This window comes from Falco naumanni, chromosome 10 (assembly GCF_017639655.2).
Source record: "Falco naumanni isolate bFalNau1 chromosome 10, bFalNau1.pat, whole genome shotgun sequence".
Lineage (NCBI taxonomy): Eukaryota > Metazoa > Chordata > Aves > Falconiformes > Falconidae > Falco > Falco naumanni.
Genome location: NC_054063.1, coordinates 6,274,733 through 6,294,041, shown reverse-complemented (window position 1 = coordinate 6,294,041; position 19,309 = coordinate 6,274,733). Strand labels below are relative to the sequence as shown.

Sequence of the window (19,309 nt, the reverse complement as noted above, 5' to 3'; positions counted from 1 at the left end):
AAAGCAAATTCAGCTGCCCTCCACACAAAGTTGGGAAAAGAGAGGTCTTTAAAAAAACCAGAACACACACACACACAGAGACATACACATACAGCACTGGTCAAACATCTTGAGGAGCAATATGATGTTCTTTTATGAACGATATGGAAATGTAAGTGCATGAAGACAGACACATATATATGTTTGATTTTAAACCTATGAATGTGAAAAGAAAGATAGATGTTGTTCTCATAGATACTTTCATTCCATCATTTCACAGCTGTGCCTTCTGATAGGGACATGTCAGCTATTGTGACATGATCAAACAATACTGGAAGAGCTGTAATAAAAATGGACCACATGATGCAATAATCATTTATCAAATAGCAGTAAATGTACTTTTTCTACTCTATATGTGGGTGGTACTTATAAAGATTTAAAAGCAAATATTTCAAATATTCTATTTGCAAGTACTTTTACAATTAAAGAACTAAACTTCAGGGAAAATCTGAATCAGAGTTTTGTGCATTCTATTACGGCAATCTTTAAACATGTATAGTGTTGTATATTATAAGTGTAGATTCCAGTAGCTCCATTAGGATAAATTCTCCAGGGCTTTGGAAGTACAAATATCTAACCCAGATACTCTGAAGGAGTCACTGGGGGTACCTACCCCTTTTGTTTATCTCTATAAGCAATGCAGGCCTCTAGACATGGCTGTTCCATCCCATTTTCAGGAAGACACCTGAAGTAGTTTAAATTGGTGATGCAAAAGGCACTTGGGCTTAAATGTTCATATTCATATTTAGAATTAGAAATGCAATCAAGGCAGTTAACAAAATCCCACCAAATGCTACTGTTTTCAAGTCTATGCCTTGCCTTGTGCTGGATGTAATATATAATTGCATAACATGCATATATAAAGTAGGATTTTTCTGGATTTATCAAGATGATTTTTTTTTTATTTTGTAGCATTTTAAGTATAATTTTTCAAGGCTGCATTTTGTGATAGTTGCTTATATATTACTCTGTTTATACTCGGGCTTTTTTTGTTATATTCAGAGAGAAAAGAAACATATCACTATGGAATAAGGATGGATGACAATGGAACAATGATAACAACATCATTATGCAGTGTTTTGCCACTTGTACCCCCATCACTGCCATGTTTTTCTCTGATTATTTCAGCCTCAGGAAAATGCACTGCTTACTGTTTATGTCAGGAAGGCAAGATTACTGTTTGCATGATTACAATATCAAGTGTGATGTACATAATGCCTGTGATAATATAGATGTACCCCACAACTAGCTTCTGTATTTAATCTTCATTCAACGGGAAAAAAAAACAAACCAAAGCAAAGCAAACTAGTGAGCTGCAAATTCTTGCAGCCTCTTATAGGCCTTAATCTTGTAAGGTGCTGAGTACTTTCACTCTAGTCCAACAGAGACCTCAAGGACAAGGACACTACTTAACTCCAGGGGAATACTTGTGCGCTTACATTAAGAATGGATTAATATACTTCACTGAATCAGGGCCAAAGCATATAGTTCTCATATGTTTACACTGAATCTGAGAATAAAAATCAGACAACTACTTTTCAGGCTGAAAAATATGCTTTCTCCTTATTGATTGCTCCTTTTTCTCTTTGAGACAGGTAGGTTGAAGGTATGAAAAAGAATTATTCTTGTTTAGGAATAAAACAATAGAAAGTCAAGTACATAGTCCTGTAATGATTTATGCAAGTGGACAAGACCTTGCATTAACCATGTCCTAGCTGAAGGCAAAGGAACAAATGCCTAACAGTAAAACTGCTATATTTACTTCCTTATCTTTCCAATACAATCAGAACTAAGTTGCTCATAATTTATGTCTTTAAAATCTGTACTCGAGGAAAAAGCAGCCCAAACTGGATTTATGAACACTATAAAGTCATCAAAACAAACAAACAAAAGCAACTGATGAAGTAGGATAAAGGTTCTATGTGCTACATCCAACATGCAAATGCAGGCACATATGTATTTCCTGGAAACTGGGAGAGATTTACATCTCTCAGAAGGAGTAACTCTTCCATGCAGGAAGTATGAATCAAAATAATGCAAGAGAGAAAGAGTACTTTAAAAGAGTAACTGAAGGCTATGCATTTTTTTTCATGCAGAATCCAAGAACCCTTACACCTGAAACCATCTTTAATGCAAAATGAATACCTACAGGCTGAAGAAATTATGTGGGTTTACTGCTGCAATATACAAAGACAAAACTACTAGTCATCTATAGCTAATGCTACTGGCAAAAATCCACTCTCTAGCTTTTCATTTAAAGTAGAATGACTTTATAAACATTGTTTTTATCATGAAAAGCTTGTTTCAAATTTCCCACATAAGATATCCATTAAAGTACTCTTCAGCTCAATGCAACAATGACAGTTTAGAAAATGCTTTTATACCTTAACAACCAATCTTGAATGGGAGTTTCAGAAGTAGTGTTTTCACCCACAGAGCATATTAGCCACTTATGTCCCACTTAAGACCTATTTTTGACCTCATTTTCAGCAGTAGCATAGACTGGGTCCTAATACATCTCTCTGCATTTAAAATTAACTTTTTCTGTCCTTTCCGCTATCCTCATCCATCCACCCCAGATGACATATACGGAAAAGTTCATGCAATTCATTGAAGGAACATTCCAGCTCCTGATTCCAGTGGAAGATTTTTGCTGCTCTGTGGACAAATAAAATCTGTGAGTAAGAGGGAATTTCCTGTCTCATACCTTCCTTGCTCCTTTGTATCCCTGTACACTTTATAACTGTGGCTGTATTTTCTAGCTGTATCTTACAGGAAACGGAATAATAATGTCCTGGGGAAGCAATCAGTATTTTGGAGCTTTTTACTACTATATATGTAGACAACCATAATACCTACCACTGCGCATTAGCAGTGCCCAAACCATTTTGAGAAGGAGGTTGGTAACAGTATCTTCAGGCACAGAGAAGGGAAATTATTATCTTACGGTTACCCAGAAAGTCAATGATTAAGCTGAGAACTGCACCCAGGACTCCTGAACATTAGGCCAGTCCACTGGCTGTTATGCCACACTGCCTCTGCCGTAAATCTGTTTGATGGATTTTTCAGTCATGGAACATTAAAGGCTCTGCTCTTTTCTAATGAATATGTTTAAAGAAAACAGTACAAACAAAAGCAAATGTAACACTTAAATTATCTGAGACCTACTGCTTTGATGTTAGACTTGGATAAAGGATATCCTACTGGAGACCTATGTACACTTATACAGACTGAAAAATATTTTAGCCAGTACCACTAGCTGGCATACTGGTATCTATTTATGTCTGAAAAGGGAACATAATCAGTTTTAGTTGGTTAAGTACAATCTGAGCCAACTTTTATATTACGACCAAAAGCTTGGCAGTGCAGTAGCAGTGGCAAGTAGCAGAAAATTGCTTACAGTGTTATTTGCCAGATTACTTCAACAATTTACATTGGGTTTTCAAGAGAGTTTGAAGTATTAAAAACTTAAGACTTGGAAAAGCCTTGGACTGTGGATTTTTTTTTCTAGTTGCAACAAGATGCACGGGAAAGGGTTATGATACAGTATGACTGACTAAATAAAGCACTTTTTAATATAAACCACCTGGAACATTTAGGAGCAGTTCAGTTTGAACTGTTAAGATATTTTTTTTTAATTGAAGATTGGGAGAACCAGTAGATTTAGATTAAATGCTCAACCTTTCACATCTACTTGTTTAAGATTCATGTTGACATTGTACTAAATATGGCCATACAGTTTGTATTCCAGATAAATTGATCTGACTACAAGCCTCACTCTTTAGTATGATTCTTACTCCAAGATAAATCAATATTTAATATCTCCTGCAACAGCCTCAGTAGATAATTTTAAACCTTTTCTCCATCCCATTAAGTTACCTTTGAAAATTCTTTATATAAGGCTTCACAGATGACTTCTAAAAAACTAGTTTATGAAAAGCAGTCTGAAATTCATTAATTCAGATGGAAAGGGTTTTTTAATCTTGCTGCATTGTGCTGATCTCTAAATCCATCTCTGTTTAGCTAATTCTCCCGCTCAGCTAATTTGAAGAATAAATAAATACTTCCTGTAAATCTGTAACACAGATTTTATCCATGAAGAAATATATCCTTCTACTGCTTTCTATATGGGACAAGATATCTCTAGGGTGTGGACTTCTGCAGAAACAGGCTGACCTTGGGAGGATAGGTACTCTGCATCATCAGGCACCAACCTCCACCCAGCTCCAACCCCACTGCCACATCGGCTAAGAAAAGCAGTGATAAGCAGCAGTATGTTGGGCTCAGGCATCAGTCACATCCCAGCCTCCATTCTGAACATTAAAATCTACTATCTGATCCCTCTCCCCTCCCCATCCTCCAAGCTGGTGGAGCAGTTAAGAAGAAGGAAAAACATCTCTACTCCCTCCCTCAAACCTCTCCTATGGCTAAGGGCCCCAGTGGGATAGGAGTCTTTGATATCAGAAGAATGCAAACAGCAAGGCTCAGGTTTGCTGCTTCTTAGGGTTTAGAAACAGAGACATAAGAGGAATTTCAAATTATTATATATTGGGAGAACTGAAAGGGATGATGCCAAAAGGAAGGAAAGAATTATATACTCTGGAGCTATCTGGGTTTATATCCACCATTCAAACTATAGGAACTTCATATTCCTGTCTGTACTCTCCCTTACTCTTATTTCCTACTCTGTGTTACATTCAAAGTGCAGTTTCATGGACACCGTACACAGCCGTGAAGTTCTGTCCCAACCCTCACCCTCCAACCTACTGGTCCACAAGCCTTTAAATCTTCTGATTCAGTTATTTATGGGTTCATGCTGTGACACTCAAACAGTGAAATGTTCCAGTTTAATAAAAGAGGAGGGGTGATTTTTTGTTTTCAAAACCATGTTTTGTTGCCTTTACAACAGACTTGCTCAAATAGCTATGTGCCTGAGGGGGGAGTGAGCTTCAGCCGGGGTTGCTGAGAACCTCTGCACTGGAGGGGCAGTGTATGGAACCTAGAAAGGCTCCTGCCTTTCAGATCTATTAAAGATCTTCATCTCAGGAGCTATACCTGCTTTGGTTTTGATCCAAAGCAGAGCCTAAAAGGGTCTAATCCTAAGTAAGTTATTTCATCGCTATCAAAATAGAAAAATTAAAGAAAAAAATAATGTGATTAACTTACAATGCAGTTTTTAATTTTATCTCTATTACTTTGCTACCTCCAAGCAATCAAAAATGTGATAAATCATGTATTTTGCTCATGAAAAATCTTCAATGTTTAGGCTTGATTGTGAACTTAAATCCAAGTAGCAACAAGAATATAGTTGTATAGAGAATATACCCACTATACAGCAAATATCTGTGAAATAATATTCACTTTTCACCATATAAGATACTAGTGGGATTTCTACTGTGGAAATTGTGTGCCATTCTATTAATTAATTTAGATGTAACACACAACAGTAATATGGGGATGTTGTTTTCATGAAGCACTACAAGAGTCCCAGCAAGCGCACAGTGAGGGTGATCAGCGGGGAAGAGAGCAGCAGGGGAAAAAAGGAAAGGAGACCCAGGCTAGCAAATCGTTGCAAACACTGCAAGAAAATTTCCCTCTCTTTCATAAGAGAATGATAGAGACCTCCACTACTTAAACCATAGTCTGCACCACATCAGGAGCATTCCTAATACCTCGGGAGCAAAATCCCAGAACAGTTGAAGGATGAATAAGTAGTGTGGGTCCTGATTCAGAGAGGCAAGTGTGCAAAATCCATCCTTAACATAGCAAATGCTTTACATTAGGAGACCTTAAATGGGGTCACAAACAGGAAACTGGGTGCTTTTCTCTCCTTTTAACTGGATTGTTTATGTTCTCCTAACACGTATTCCTAGGTAGCTACAGTAACATGGCACAGATGGAGATAAAGGGAAATCACTTAATAAATCAAGTAGTACACTTCATCTCCTTCTTCCCTTATAGAATAACTCACACATTTGCTACAAATCTCCCATACTGCAATTCACTACTTTTGTCTGTCCATGGTAGTGACTATATACTGATAAACTATGGATGGCTTTTGCACTGAATGGAATGGAAATCATACATAGCAGAGCATGCTATTTAGTGCAGAGGACTGATAGGTATCCTGGTCTATACATAGTCAGTCTATGACTGTGAATATTAACTCAGCCCATTCCTTGCAAAGAAAGAGAAAAAAATAAACCTTGGGTGAAGGAGGGTGGGAGCAAACTTTGCAGGAAAATCTTTCTTGTATTTATAAGTTTTGGGTTATTTCTGAAAGGAAACTAAGAGTTGACGCACACTTCACAATGACACATTTGTCATGATGTAGTGTGATCTGTAGTGAGATATTGAGGAATAAAACACAGGAGTTATACAAAGGTTATGCAGGTAATCCCCTGATAAAGTGGAATCCCTTGGGAGGAAGAGTGCAAGCTGTATAACCTAATCTTATTCATGAGCATTCAAAGAACTTGAGTGGCCAGAACAGAACTCTGGCAAGGAGCTGGCAACCGAATATGTTTCGGCAGCCTGCTGAACCCTTGACAGACCAAGAAGTTTTACAGTACATGACATGTCAGTGACTCACTTTGTATACGGTTCTAATGCGAATCCTCTCAGTGATGGCTTCTATTTGTACTGGCATCCAAAACACAGCAAAGAGTGTTCTAGTGCTTTAGAAATGGAAGGGAACAAATGTGTGAAAGTAGGATGCACTAAGCAAGAACCTCTATGTATACGAAGAAGATAGTTCATCTGAATAGAAGCGATATAATGAAATTGTCACATAGCAATTAACTCAAGGATGCAAAGAAAATGGCAGTGAGATAAGAATGCATCCATTGCCTGCTATCTCAAGAAGCCTTTGGCAAGATAACAGCGACAGCATGCCCCCAGCTACTGATCAACACAGGTCTGACATTAAACCACAAGTGTCCACTGCTCTTAGTGGCTGCTTAATAAATTGCTTTGGAATGGGTGGAGGTGAAGAGATCTTTCCAAAACCTTGTCTCAATGTTATCCCTCAGTTAATGAATGTCAGCAAGTGGAAGAGAACAGAAATTTGATATGTTTTTCCAGCCTTTCTCATAGAAGCATTTGCAACATGTTAAAGGCCACAGGCATTAAAAGTGAAATGCTGGGAAATGAATGTTGTCTGTAGATTTTTAGGATGTAAGCTGGGCAATTTCAGCTTGTGGGTTAGGCATACTTTAGGTTTTAAGTAGTGTTGTAACAGCTTACTATGACTTGAACATGATTTTAGTACGAGTAATCTGATGTTGAATATCTTTTATTACGCTGTTACACATTTCCAATTGAGATAGACCTGTTTATGGAGTTAGTGTTATGTGACTACAGATGGACAAGCTACGTGCAGTGAGCAATTTATCCAACAAATACAGTCTGTCTTATCTTTTCAGACTACCCCTGGAGGATCAGCAATTTCTATACGCATATAAGGAAAGTGTCAGTGTTCTAACAATCTAACTTTTGAGTTATGCATAAACTATGCACTTAAATGTTCAGTAGTTTGCTGCTTGTGATTTGTGATGTAGTTGGTCACCTAAGACAAATTATATTGTTTTCTGTGCCTGACTCAGTGATAAGTATTGCAACATTGCCTTAAATTACCTGAAAAAAGCAACTGGAAATTCTCTCAGCTAAAAGACCTCCCAGGTAGTGGAAAGCCTTTACTTGTAGCTATCAAGTCCTGCATCCATTAGCTTCAACACCACAGAAAAATTGATGTGCCTTCCTCTGGCATACCATTGGTAGCAAAAAGATGGCAGTGGTAAGGCATAGGGCAGCAAGGCCTGCAGGACCCCTAGATTAAATTGCTGCAGAGTTCACAGAGTTGCTGTAAAGATCTATAATTAGCACTGACACTGTATCAGGGGCTGGAAGAGCTCCCTGATACTGCATTCCTCATTTGGTCAGCATGGAGTTTGAAGCGGGTGGTACATCAAAGCCTCTGTTTTTTATGAACAGGGGTGAGTAATTGGGCATAAACAGCAAATGCCTAATTCTGCACAAATGTCCATGTTAATATGCAAATACACCTGTAGAAATAAAAATCTGTTTGCGTGAATATTTGTGAAAAGAAAACAAAGGAAGAAATAAGCATGGTCAAACTCCCTTAATCAGATTTCAAACAAACATTTGCAAATACCGTTTTGCATTATTTGCTCAAGTCCTTTAATGAGAGAAAAGAAGCCATTTTTACCTGCTACTATACTTATTTTTTGTTTGAGGTATAACAGTTAAGCCAGCACAGAGTAGTGTATAATCCCACAAACCGGCAGCTAAGTAAATATACTTCAACAACACGGAGTGTATTTCAGTTTATCATACCTATTGATGCAGCCTAATGATACTTGAGAAACAGGATACATTTTTAATTTTAGAAAGTAATGAAGTATCAGAGAAAGTAGTCCCAATTTATCCTTGCTCTTCTTAATCTACTGCAGTTAAGAGAGTTATATTGGCAATGCATTTGCTGTTGTGAATTTACTCAGAGGAATACACAGAGCTTAGAAATAAACAGCAGTAACTTTTGTGGATGTGTCTGTGTCTAAGTGTGAAATAATATGCAAATGTATTCTGTAGTTCTCAGGACAATTGAAGAAGGGATATGATAGGATTGTGCAGCTGCCATTTTGACCCACAATTTAAATCAATGAATATATTCCGGTCCTAGCAAATTTATGTTCAAACAATAATTTTCAACCTATCTTTACTGTTTTGTGGAGAAGCATAGTATGGAATGCATTTCAGTATATATCTGCAGAGTCTCCTGAGTAGCTTGGGAAATGTATTGTACATAAGAAGATACAATCATTATGCTGTTAGCTTCACCACAAAGACGCTATCCTTTATGGCAGAACATCATCCTTTGGGAAAAATTATCCTTGTTGGTTTGTGCAAATTTTTCAACATTCACCCTTGGGACCCATTTTAATCTAATTCCATTCCTTTGGGATTTTCCGTTGCTCCAAGATTTAAGGGAGAAGACCAAAACAGGGCAAAGCTTTTATCCTTTTCATAGGAAATACCCCACGCAAGTGAAAAAGAAGTGTATTTGCTGTGTTTTCTTGAACTGGAAAGTCAATAGAAGAACAGGGCCAAATTCCCCTATTATTATTATTATTAATAATAATAATGATATCATTATTATTATTATGTCTATTATTATTATTATGTCTATTATTATCATCATCATCATCATAAATGAGGTCTAAAACCTGCATCTAGGCAACCCCTGGAAGTAGCCCAGACAACAGAAATAAAAAAAAATTGTGTTCTGTGACAATACAAGCATGCTGTTAAGCATAGACTGTGGCAAAAACTCTTGTAGCCAATATTCAAATGCAAATATAGCTATTAATACCAAAAGAATGTGCTGGTTTCTTTCCTGAAAATATTTTATTGCCAAGTGCTTTTGTGATGGAACTGGAAGCATGATGGAACTGGAAAAGCTTTAATACTTTACCTAATATGGGAAGTTTCTTCTCTATACAGGGTGTGTATATATACACACATAGACACCTGTATATGTAAGTGTACAGAGTTACTGAAATAATAATGTTTCATATAGGTAGTTTACGCTTATGTGCATTTTCTTTTAATTTCTTATGTATATACATCATTATTGGTCTGGTCAAACTTTTTTTTCATTTATGGTCCAATTAATTTTCCATGACTTACACTTCACAAAGATTGCATATTTTTCATTTAACTAATCGATTTTGATAATGTAATCAATAAACAAATCATTTAGATTTTATTTTAATGAGCCTCTATATAATTTGAGGGACTAAGCATTTAACTAATGTTAACTAATATATTGGAACAGCAAGGCAGAAGCTACCAACTTTAACAAGACAATTTTGGAAAGTAAGCCAATTGAGCAAAATGCTTAAAAACAAAGGCCTATACAGCAAATTCTTCCATAGATGCAAAACTAGATTCATAGTAAGCTGGCGCCAAAGCTAACTTATCTGTAAATTTAAATGACCTACATATGCCAGAGATTTTGCACTGTTTCTTTTTGTCTTCCCACTGTCAGTTTCACAGTTTCAGTGAACATGTATTTTTAATGTGTAAATTTCAAATACATTATTTGTATGTCTTTCTACACATAGCATACAGAGTAAATCTAAAAATAAAAAAAAGTATGTATATTGGTAGGCACAAGTATGACTTTAGGTGTAAAGAATAGTATTTGAGCAATAGCATGTGATCAATTAAAGGCTGAATCATATGTTATGTACAGACAGAAAGCTAACATTTATGAGCAGCTTTCATATTTCTATCTCTTGAGTTTAAGGAACAGACTTCACAAGATTTCAGACCCACAGCCTTCTGCACCTGGTTCCCATTATAAACCTGGCCTTGATAATGGAGCTATGTTCTTCTACTGAGGCTGATGTTAGCAATGGTATTTTCCTCCCATAACTCTTATAACCCGAGTACCAGTGTTAGGGCTGTATTTGACCCTTTGTGCATTTGCAGTTACAACTTCCATCACCTTCTTCACTAAATACATAGAAATCAGGTAAAACATTTCTTTAAGTACGAGTAGCCTGATTTTGTTTCCTGTGATATCTACAAAAGCTGGTGATTTTTTTTCCCCTTGTTTGTTTATAATGGAAGCATTTCTCTTTAAAAGATATCATTGGAGACCCAGGGATTAATTTCCTTTTTTCTGAGATGCTTTGCTTTGAATTTAATTTCAAATTACATTTTAAAGTTCTAATTTAAAAAATAAATTCACTTTAACACTTCTGTGTGTCTGAGAGATATTAAAATCGTTCAGCTATTCCAAGATGTATCTAATTCCTCACAATAGAAAGACGAAAAGAAAAAAAAAAAGAAAAAAAAAGACAATGCTTGCTGTGCCCTAGTGTTATTCTATAAATACACTGATTTCTATAGAACACCAATGCAAGCACACAGGACAATGAAACTGATACAAAAGCAAAATTCAGCAACACCTTGAACTTCCTGAAAAAAATATCAGGGAATTCCCTGGAGTGACATGCTGCCTATGAAGTCCAGTTATTACACATACCCTGCAAAAATACTGCTTAGAATTATTATCCACCCCCCCAGCCCCCCACCTACTTTGTTATAAACTTATATTTTTTTCATGTTTTATCTTATACTGTCATGCAATTTCAAGCATTGGAAGCAACAGCATAAATAAACAGAATTTCTCCAGCTACAAAACTAAATGTTTGAAGTCCAGCATGTTTTCCAGTTCTAATAAAAGGGGGCAGTATTACATCAGCTGAAATTCTGAATTGTCCAAATTATTGTAAAAAGTGCTGGAGAAGGATACAAAACTGCTGAATTTTACTGAAAATAGACTGTTACTGTATATGCAGTCACAAATCTGCTTGTCTGCCTTGGGGTAAAATTTTCAGAGCTAGTTTAGTGGGACTTAGGCTCCTGCATTGCAGCTGCTTAAATTTTTTTTTACTTGAGTCACTATTTTTCTTTTAAAATTCTTAAGGAAATATTACAGTTGATATAAAATGAAGACACATTTTTCATGTAGCTAGGATAAGCCTAAAAAGGAAATTGCAAAATTATTGCAGTCTCACAAAAATTAGGAACAAATTTTTTTTGTCATTTTATATATATATATATATAATTTTTTTTTAAGAAATAAAAGTTCATTGGAATGCAATAGTGGTGCCCAAATATGGCTTTAGGAAGCTAACTTTGAACACCCAATATAAAAAAATCATTGCTTACATGTATTATGTACATCACAAGCAGATTACTAAATTGGACAAATTCACAGTGAAGTATAAAGGACTTTTGTTTTGTAAGAATTATGAGGTGATACGTTTTTTTCCCCTTGTTTTTTTTATAATGGAAACATTTCTCTTTAAAAGATATCATTGGAGACCCAGGGATTAATTTCCTTTTTTCTGAGATGCTTTGCTTTGAATTTAATTTCAAATTACATTTTAAAGTTCTAATTTTAAAGATAAATTCACTCTAACACTTCTGTGTGTCTGAGACACACAATTGAACACCCAATATAAAAAAATCATTGCTTACATGTATTATGTACAGCCACAAGCAGATTACTAAATTGGACAAATTCACAGTGAAGTATAAAGGACATTTGTTTTGTAAGAATTATGAGGACTACTGGGATTTGTATTTGAAACTTTTCCCTGTTCTAAGGCATTTAACTTAGAGAAGTCGTTTATCTGTTATAAAATGATGGAACTGTAAAGAGGTTGTCTCTATGCAACATGTCCTTCTATGTCTCAGAAGCTCCCCAGGGAAAGGTTTGTCGACCGAGAAGAATGACGTATTCAGGAAAAACATTTTCCCAGTTGCAGTGTCTCTTTGTGGAAATCAGATCCTTCATTAGACAGATGGAATACACTCCCACTGTGTTGAATAAATTGCCTATATTCTTGCAAGAAAGTGAGACCACACTAACAGTTCCTTAAGTAAATCTGTGTCTTTGTTTTTTCTCTCTATACAGTTCTAGGTTTTCTATTCTAGAATCCAAATATATATATTTAAACTTAAATTAAATTATACCTAAAGGTAAGCTATATGGGATGGGACCCTCCTTAAGTTGCAGTGAGAACAGAACATGTTACAATGGCTATGGAGGCAATACCATAATAAAAGTAATAACTTCACAAAACCAGTAATTTGCTGTTGATATTGCTATCCATTTTTGGGCCTAATTATGAGGTTTTTGCCCTTTAATTACAAGTAGAACTAAGATTTAACCATCAGAAATAAGGATCCAGTTGAAAATGCTTACAGTTTCTTTTATATCTCCCAGCAGACTGAAATATAAGTATTGATCTCTTATTTACTAGTTACAAATATTCTGCTATAAGAAACTAAAGGAAAAAAGAAAATGGAATAGGCTTTTCTTAAAAAATGAAAGCAAATGAGAATAGATCAGTCCCTGAAACTCAAACATTTATTCATAAAGATCTATAAAAATCCACAAGGCCCTTATGACCAAATTATTTGTGTTCTCAATTTAAGGGTAAAAAGAGAAAAGATAATTGAATACAGGATGCACTGGAACAGTGTTTTCTTAACTATCTGGGTTTTTTAAACAAGTTGAGAAATTCCTAATAACAAGGTGCTTCTCTATGTGATTGTCTAAGAAATACGCTGCACTTGCAGAAAACAGCTTGACACCTGCCCCTGAAGTTGTTCTGTCTAGAATATTGAATGTATGGGGAGAAAAAAGCTGGTAAAAAACTGTCGGCAACAAATTCCAGTACTGCTTGCATTTAGAAAAAAGCAATACAATGATGGAGTCATTGCAGGGCTGTAGGCAGTCAAAAGGAGATTATGCATGACTAGTAACTTTTCCTACAAAGGCTTCCTGAAGTGTTTTTATCAAGCAAAGTTTGTACGCATGTGCAGTAGCCTCATATAAATGATGAGGCGTAACAGCTCCAGAGGAGTTGTTACACTCTATTGTGTCAATAATCCACATATTTAACAGTCCCTAAATACAGCAGACCATAACACCTCCAAAGGGGTTGTTATGGCTTATCAAGTCAAATCCAAGTGCCTAAATATGGATTTGATCAATAGACTGTAACATCTCCAAGGGTAAATAATACACATTTTTAAGAATGTACACATTTTGCATACAAACTGTGGTCTATATTAGGATAAATTTTGTGGATTCAACTTGTAAAACTTTGATTTAGAAATAAGAAAGGAATAAAAGGCTCATTATAAGAGGTGCTAAAGTACTATAATTCCCAGGAAGTAGGCGATGACTCATGTCATTTATTTTGGGGCCTAATTCTGGTTTCTTACTACAAATACACAGTTGCCTGAAAATCTACAGAAGAGTGGGAATGGAATATAAACATTAAAATGTTGTATTAAATTCTGCTTCCTTGCAGATCTCAATGAATATGCTTCATGGGTAAGCAAATGGGGAGGTGGGGATATATCCTTGGGTGTAGCAGATAATTTGTGATTGTTATTTGGTTATATGTTCTATCTTGACTTCATGTACTTTTCTCCAGTGAAATTGAGGCATTTTTGCCTCTATTTTTCCTACAAAGATTTTCTGAAGTGTTTTTGTCAGTGTTTTCATGCTTTATGCACAAAAAAAGATAGGATTTGGTCCTTTTAAAAATAATGTCAGTTATCTTATAAATTATATAGCATTTTCAGGTTCATATAAAGCCTTAAATCAAAGCAAAACTTCTAGGCAATCATGCTAGTTTGAAATACTAAAATAAATAAGTAGTTCTAGCAATGCAAATTTTGTTTTGCTTGTATCACATGCAAAGAGCTCTGTAGCCTATTTTCTGGAATTTCCTAATTCTTTCCCCTTCCCCAGTGTTTCTGTTTACTCTGTGAAACTTCCCTTTCCTCAGTCAGGTTACACCTGATCAGCGCCAGATGTAGTAGAAAAAGTTTGCTCTGCTATAGTGACGTTTTGCCTTGTGTGCACTCTACTGCTTTTGGCTCAGTGTTAATTTTAGTTCACATGGTGCCGAGTTTTGGATTTGTGACCAGAACAGTGCTGATAACACAGGCATGTTTTACCTCTTGCTGAAGAGTGCTTTTACAGCATTGAGGCATTTTCTATTTCTGATGCTGGCCCACCGGCTAGGAGACTGGGGTGCACAAGAAGTTGAGAGCGAGCACAGCGAGGCCAGCTGACCCAAGTTGACCAAAGGGCTATTCTACACCATACGACATTGGGCTCAGCAGTAAAAGCTGGGGGATGAAAGAGGAAGGGGAAATGTTTGGAGTTTTGCCATTTGTCTTCCCAAGTAACTGTTACACATGCTGGAGCCCTGCTTTCCTGGAAATGGCTGAACACCTGCCTGCCGATGGGAAGTGGTGAATAAATTCCTTATTTTGCTTTGCTTCTGTGCACAGCTTTTGCTTTACTTAACTGTCTCAGCCCATGAGTTTTGTCATTCTTAGCCTTCTGATTCTTGTCGCCATCCCACTAGAGGCGAGTGAGCAAGCGGCTGCATGGTGCTTACCTGCCTAGCCTAACCCACAACAGTACACAAACTGAACTAACTCCGGAGTTGTAGATGTCCATAGAATGGTATCATCTCAAAAGCATAGCCTAACCTTAATGTTTAGCAAATGAAAAAGTTGGACTGTGCCAGAGTGCTTCATGTTTTTGTTCTGGCCTTTCTGATGAGTGAGTCTCTGTGAGCACTTTTAAAGCTTTGTAGATTTTTTTTTGAACAGCAGAATATGAACAGAAGCAATTTTTAGTTCTGTGTCTCTAACCAAATACAAAGCTTTCTGAGATTTAAATGACATATTTTCAAAAAGGCCTAAGCCCAGGCTTTGAAGCTACGTACATAATTTTGTAAGCGCAATCATTTGCACAACAAACTATTACCAGCTATCTGAACTTGAAGACCAGTGACTGACCAGAACTCAATAGCTTTTTTAAACCAGCTGCAGGCAATTAATTTGTCATCTTTTTCTAGTGCCAGCTTCTAGTTACTCATTTATAGAAGTTTAATTACCTGAAGCCAATTTCTGAAAATTTGGTCCTGAAAACATAAAAATTGTAAAAATTGAAAGGCAGAGGGTAAAGGGGAAAAAAAGAGTACTCTAGAATTCTGTTTCTGCAAAGGATGCTTCTGGTTTTAATGTATTTTATACTTAAAAATATAAATAAAATATAAAATATCAATACATTCCTTTAGTATTCATAACTGACTTAATTCTTTTATTTTCTTTAGGACAGACAGTGGGGACAGATCATAATTTAAAATTACTGATTTCTATCCCATTCTTTTGTAAACCCTGCCTTTTCTTGCATCTACAGAGCAAGGGTAATAGAGGTAAAACTGGAGTACATATTGCAACTTTCTCCTGCCTTAATGGTTCACTCTGTAGTACATGCTATAATAAATAAACCAGCGGGATTATATAAGGGCATTGAGAGACTTAACAACAGATTTGCATGCTGCTGTTTTATTCTTAGGTTTTAAAAGTTGCAAGTGCCATCGTGAAAAGTCTCACCATAAAAGGTGGCATTTAAGAATGATGCTGTTTGTATTTCTTAAAGAGTTCCAATTGACTTTGCTGTATTTGCAAGTAAAAAAAAAAAAATTTCTCCTCTGACTGCCTGATGTATAACCTCAATCTGGAAGCTGTACATTAATCTGTGTATTGCTAGCAACAAGAACAAAAAAGAACTTTCAGACTACTCACTGAAATATTTACGGACTCTGCTTTAAAAGGTGAAAGACAAAATGGAAACTTGTTATACTGAATACAGACATAAACATGGTACTGAAAATACTCAGGGAGTAGACCTGATAAGTAAGTGGATGCCATTTTTATACTTACTTTTCAAAGTCAAATCAAATGTTAAGAATTCTTTTAATAGCCCTTATAGTGTATTAGATATTTTTAAATGTCAAGCCACTGCAACTCATAAAAAATATTTTAAAATAAGGATAATTTTATAAACTCTTAATACTGATCATGTGTGACATTTATTTTATTTTTATAACTTGGGGTTTAGTACCTTCCCTCTTACTGTACCTTACTCTTACTCCCACTTACTCACTGACTTTACAGTTAGTGTTCTGTGAATGCGGCCTGCTTGGTCAGTTACTAGTTTTTTGTATTATTTCATAGTATCAATCTTTATTAAGTGAGTTTTTCAATGCTGACATTTAAACTAACACTAGCAGAAATAAATATTTATTAGCCTCTGATCTGACTTGTAAAAGCATTGTTAATCCTGTGTGGCAACAGTTTAGCAAATCTTTTTAATAGGCACTGAGCCTTTCTCTGGTTTTGAGTCCTGCAAAGAACCTATCATGCAAAAATATGAAATGTAGATTAAAAGGTATGTATCAATCTTTGATGGGTCTGTTTACAACATTTCTTTTCCTTACCGTGCCTTGCTACAATCCACTTACTCACTGAATATTCCCTTGTGGGTTGAGAAAAGATCATAGTATCATCAAATTCACAGTTTAAGATATAGTTAATATTCTGCTGATTCTTTTATTCAACCTGGACTAAAAATTCTTGTTAGTCTTTGGAGTATAATAAAATCCTCCTTCCCTCCCCCAAGACACAGAGAACCTACCCACTAATATACAGATATATGACAGTATTTTTATTAAGGAATTATAGGCATTGAAAACTACCTGGGTTTCATGTTTTTTATTTTTTCCAGCAAATAGTCTGAAACACCAGTTGCTTTATAGCTAATGAATGTCAGTTTTATTTTCATTTATTACTAAATTGCATCATAACTGTTCCTATTTGCCAGTGCCATAGTGATTACTGGGATAATATTTTTTTCTTTCTAGTTAAATGGAATAAGTATTGTGGTATGTAACTGATTTTGTGTCAGTGGTGAAAAATAACTTGTGTGCTGTATTTTTTGCAGCATAAGCCACCTCTAGGGAAGCTAACAGAGAAGCATTCTTCATCAAAAGGAATGCCTTATAGCTTGGCCAATTACCTGATCAGTGTTCACTGGCTCTGTTATACACCCAGGGACCTGCTCCTGGAGCAGATGTGGTAGATCTTGGAAAGGCCACAGAGCAGGACAACACAGATACAAAGAAACTTCCAAGACACTTCTTCATCCTCTGAGCAGTCCTTGAAATGTGTGTGATAGAAACTGTTCCTCACCTTTTGGATGTGATCTCAGCTTGCTATTTTGTAAACTGGATGATGTCCTACTCAGTCCAATACTGATCATGTTTTCTCATTGCTTTCTTTCATTCACCATTTTACTGTAGTGACCCATTTCATTTTAGCATATGGAAACTACGGCCAAGATTCAAGAAAGAAATTTGATCTCTAATTTCCCGTTGAAACTAAAAGCCAAAATCACAGTTTTGAGCATAAATTGTTGCATCTGAGCCTCAGATTCAAGCATGCTCAGGTACATTCCATAGCATTGTAATACTCAACCATGCTAGTACATAACTGGCCTTTTTGCCGTATTTATCAATCCAATCATTCTCAAAAGTACAATTGAAAATCTAGTGACCACAAACAATGGTAGCTTCAATCAATTAATTTTCCATGTTGTTATATGCATGCTTACAGCTTCACCACATGAGTGCACAGGATTATTTTTTTTTTGAATGCTGTCATGTAAACCCAGAGAAGTTTGTAGCACAGTACTGTGAAGTGACAAGGTGTATTTAACGTGAAATCAGAGATGGCTAAAAGCTCCAAAAAGAAATTTTATATAAAAATAAGAAGCTATTTGCAGGGAAAAGAAGAATGAGTGACAGACTGTGTGGCAACGGGAGACATTACCTTTTCATTCCTGCAGTTGTTTAGACCCATGTTATTCATGGAGGGCAATTTTCCATCAACACCATGTGGCTGCTGCTGCTGCTGCTGCTCTCTTTGGATCTGCTCTCTCATTTTTCGAGCCTCCTGAATGGCTTTCATTACTGTGTCCTGGTCCCCAAATAGGGCAGGTGCATTAAGACTGGAAAGGATATCTGTAAACAGAGAACTTACTTTATTTAGGTAATTATCCAAATTAGAATCCAGCGTAAGCACTCGGTTCTCATACTGTAAGAGCTGCACCCAACTAACATCTGCAAAAGCAGAGGGAATGGCAGTTGTTGTCTGTTTGAAGGCTGAATTAATATACAGAAGTGATTGATAAGCCTCTGCACGTCTTTTGCTGCTACAAATACAACCACCAAAGTCTTAGCATCACCTGATACAGATGTATCTGAACATACACATGGACTCAAAGTTCAAAGTTAAATATGTGTTTCAGACAACAGTATTCTGAAGTTCTTAAGTTTCATCCTTAAGTGAGAGCCTTTGAGGTATTAATTAATAAAATGAAAAAAGAAGGAGACAGAAATCTTGTTTACTTGTCCATGAAAGTCTGTCAATTTTTAGAATTTCTTTACCAAGAGAACCATCACTCCAGATTAGCTTGCAATTTTGGAAAGATCACCCACAGTTACTTTTGGGGGACAGAGCTTGTTATCACCTTAACGTAAGTATACAGCTCTAAATCAGCAGAGAAAAAATGCTTTTCTTTCTGCCACTCTGGACAGAAAGAGAAACTTTTAAACATGCATCAAACACACAAAATAGTCCTGTCACATCTTAAAATGCATGCTAGAGGTAAAGATGAGTGCCCCAGATACAGTTTCTGATTTGAGACCAAAAGACATCAATTATCTGGTGACTGGTTGTTTTGTGTTGCTGTGATGAAGCTTAAACTTCATGCACCTGTTCCTATGTGGAA

General features: G+C 36.1%; 1 protein-coding gene across 8 annotated transcripts in view; it reads right to left on the bottom strand.

Moving 5' to 3' along the window:
* The window catches only part of SOX6 (SRY-box transcription factor 6), a 376,098-nt gene that overhangs the window by 43,445 nt on the left and 313,344 nt on the right, over positions 1 to 19,309 (bottom strand). For all 8 annotated transcript variants that reach the window (XM_040608288.1, XM_040608282.1, XM_040608285.1 and 5 more), the window contains one exon: positions 18,349 to 18,539. In XM_040608288.1, the coding sequence (XP_040464222.1) occupies positions 18,349 to 18,539 (191 nt within the window). The remainder of the gene's footprint in view (positions 1 to 18,348; positions 18,540 to 19,309) is intronic.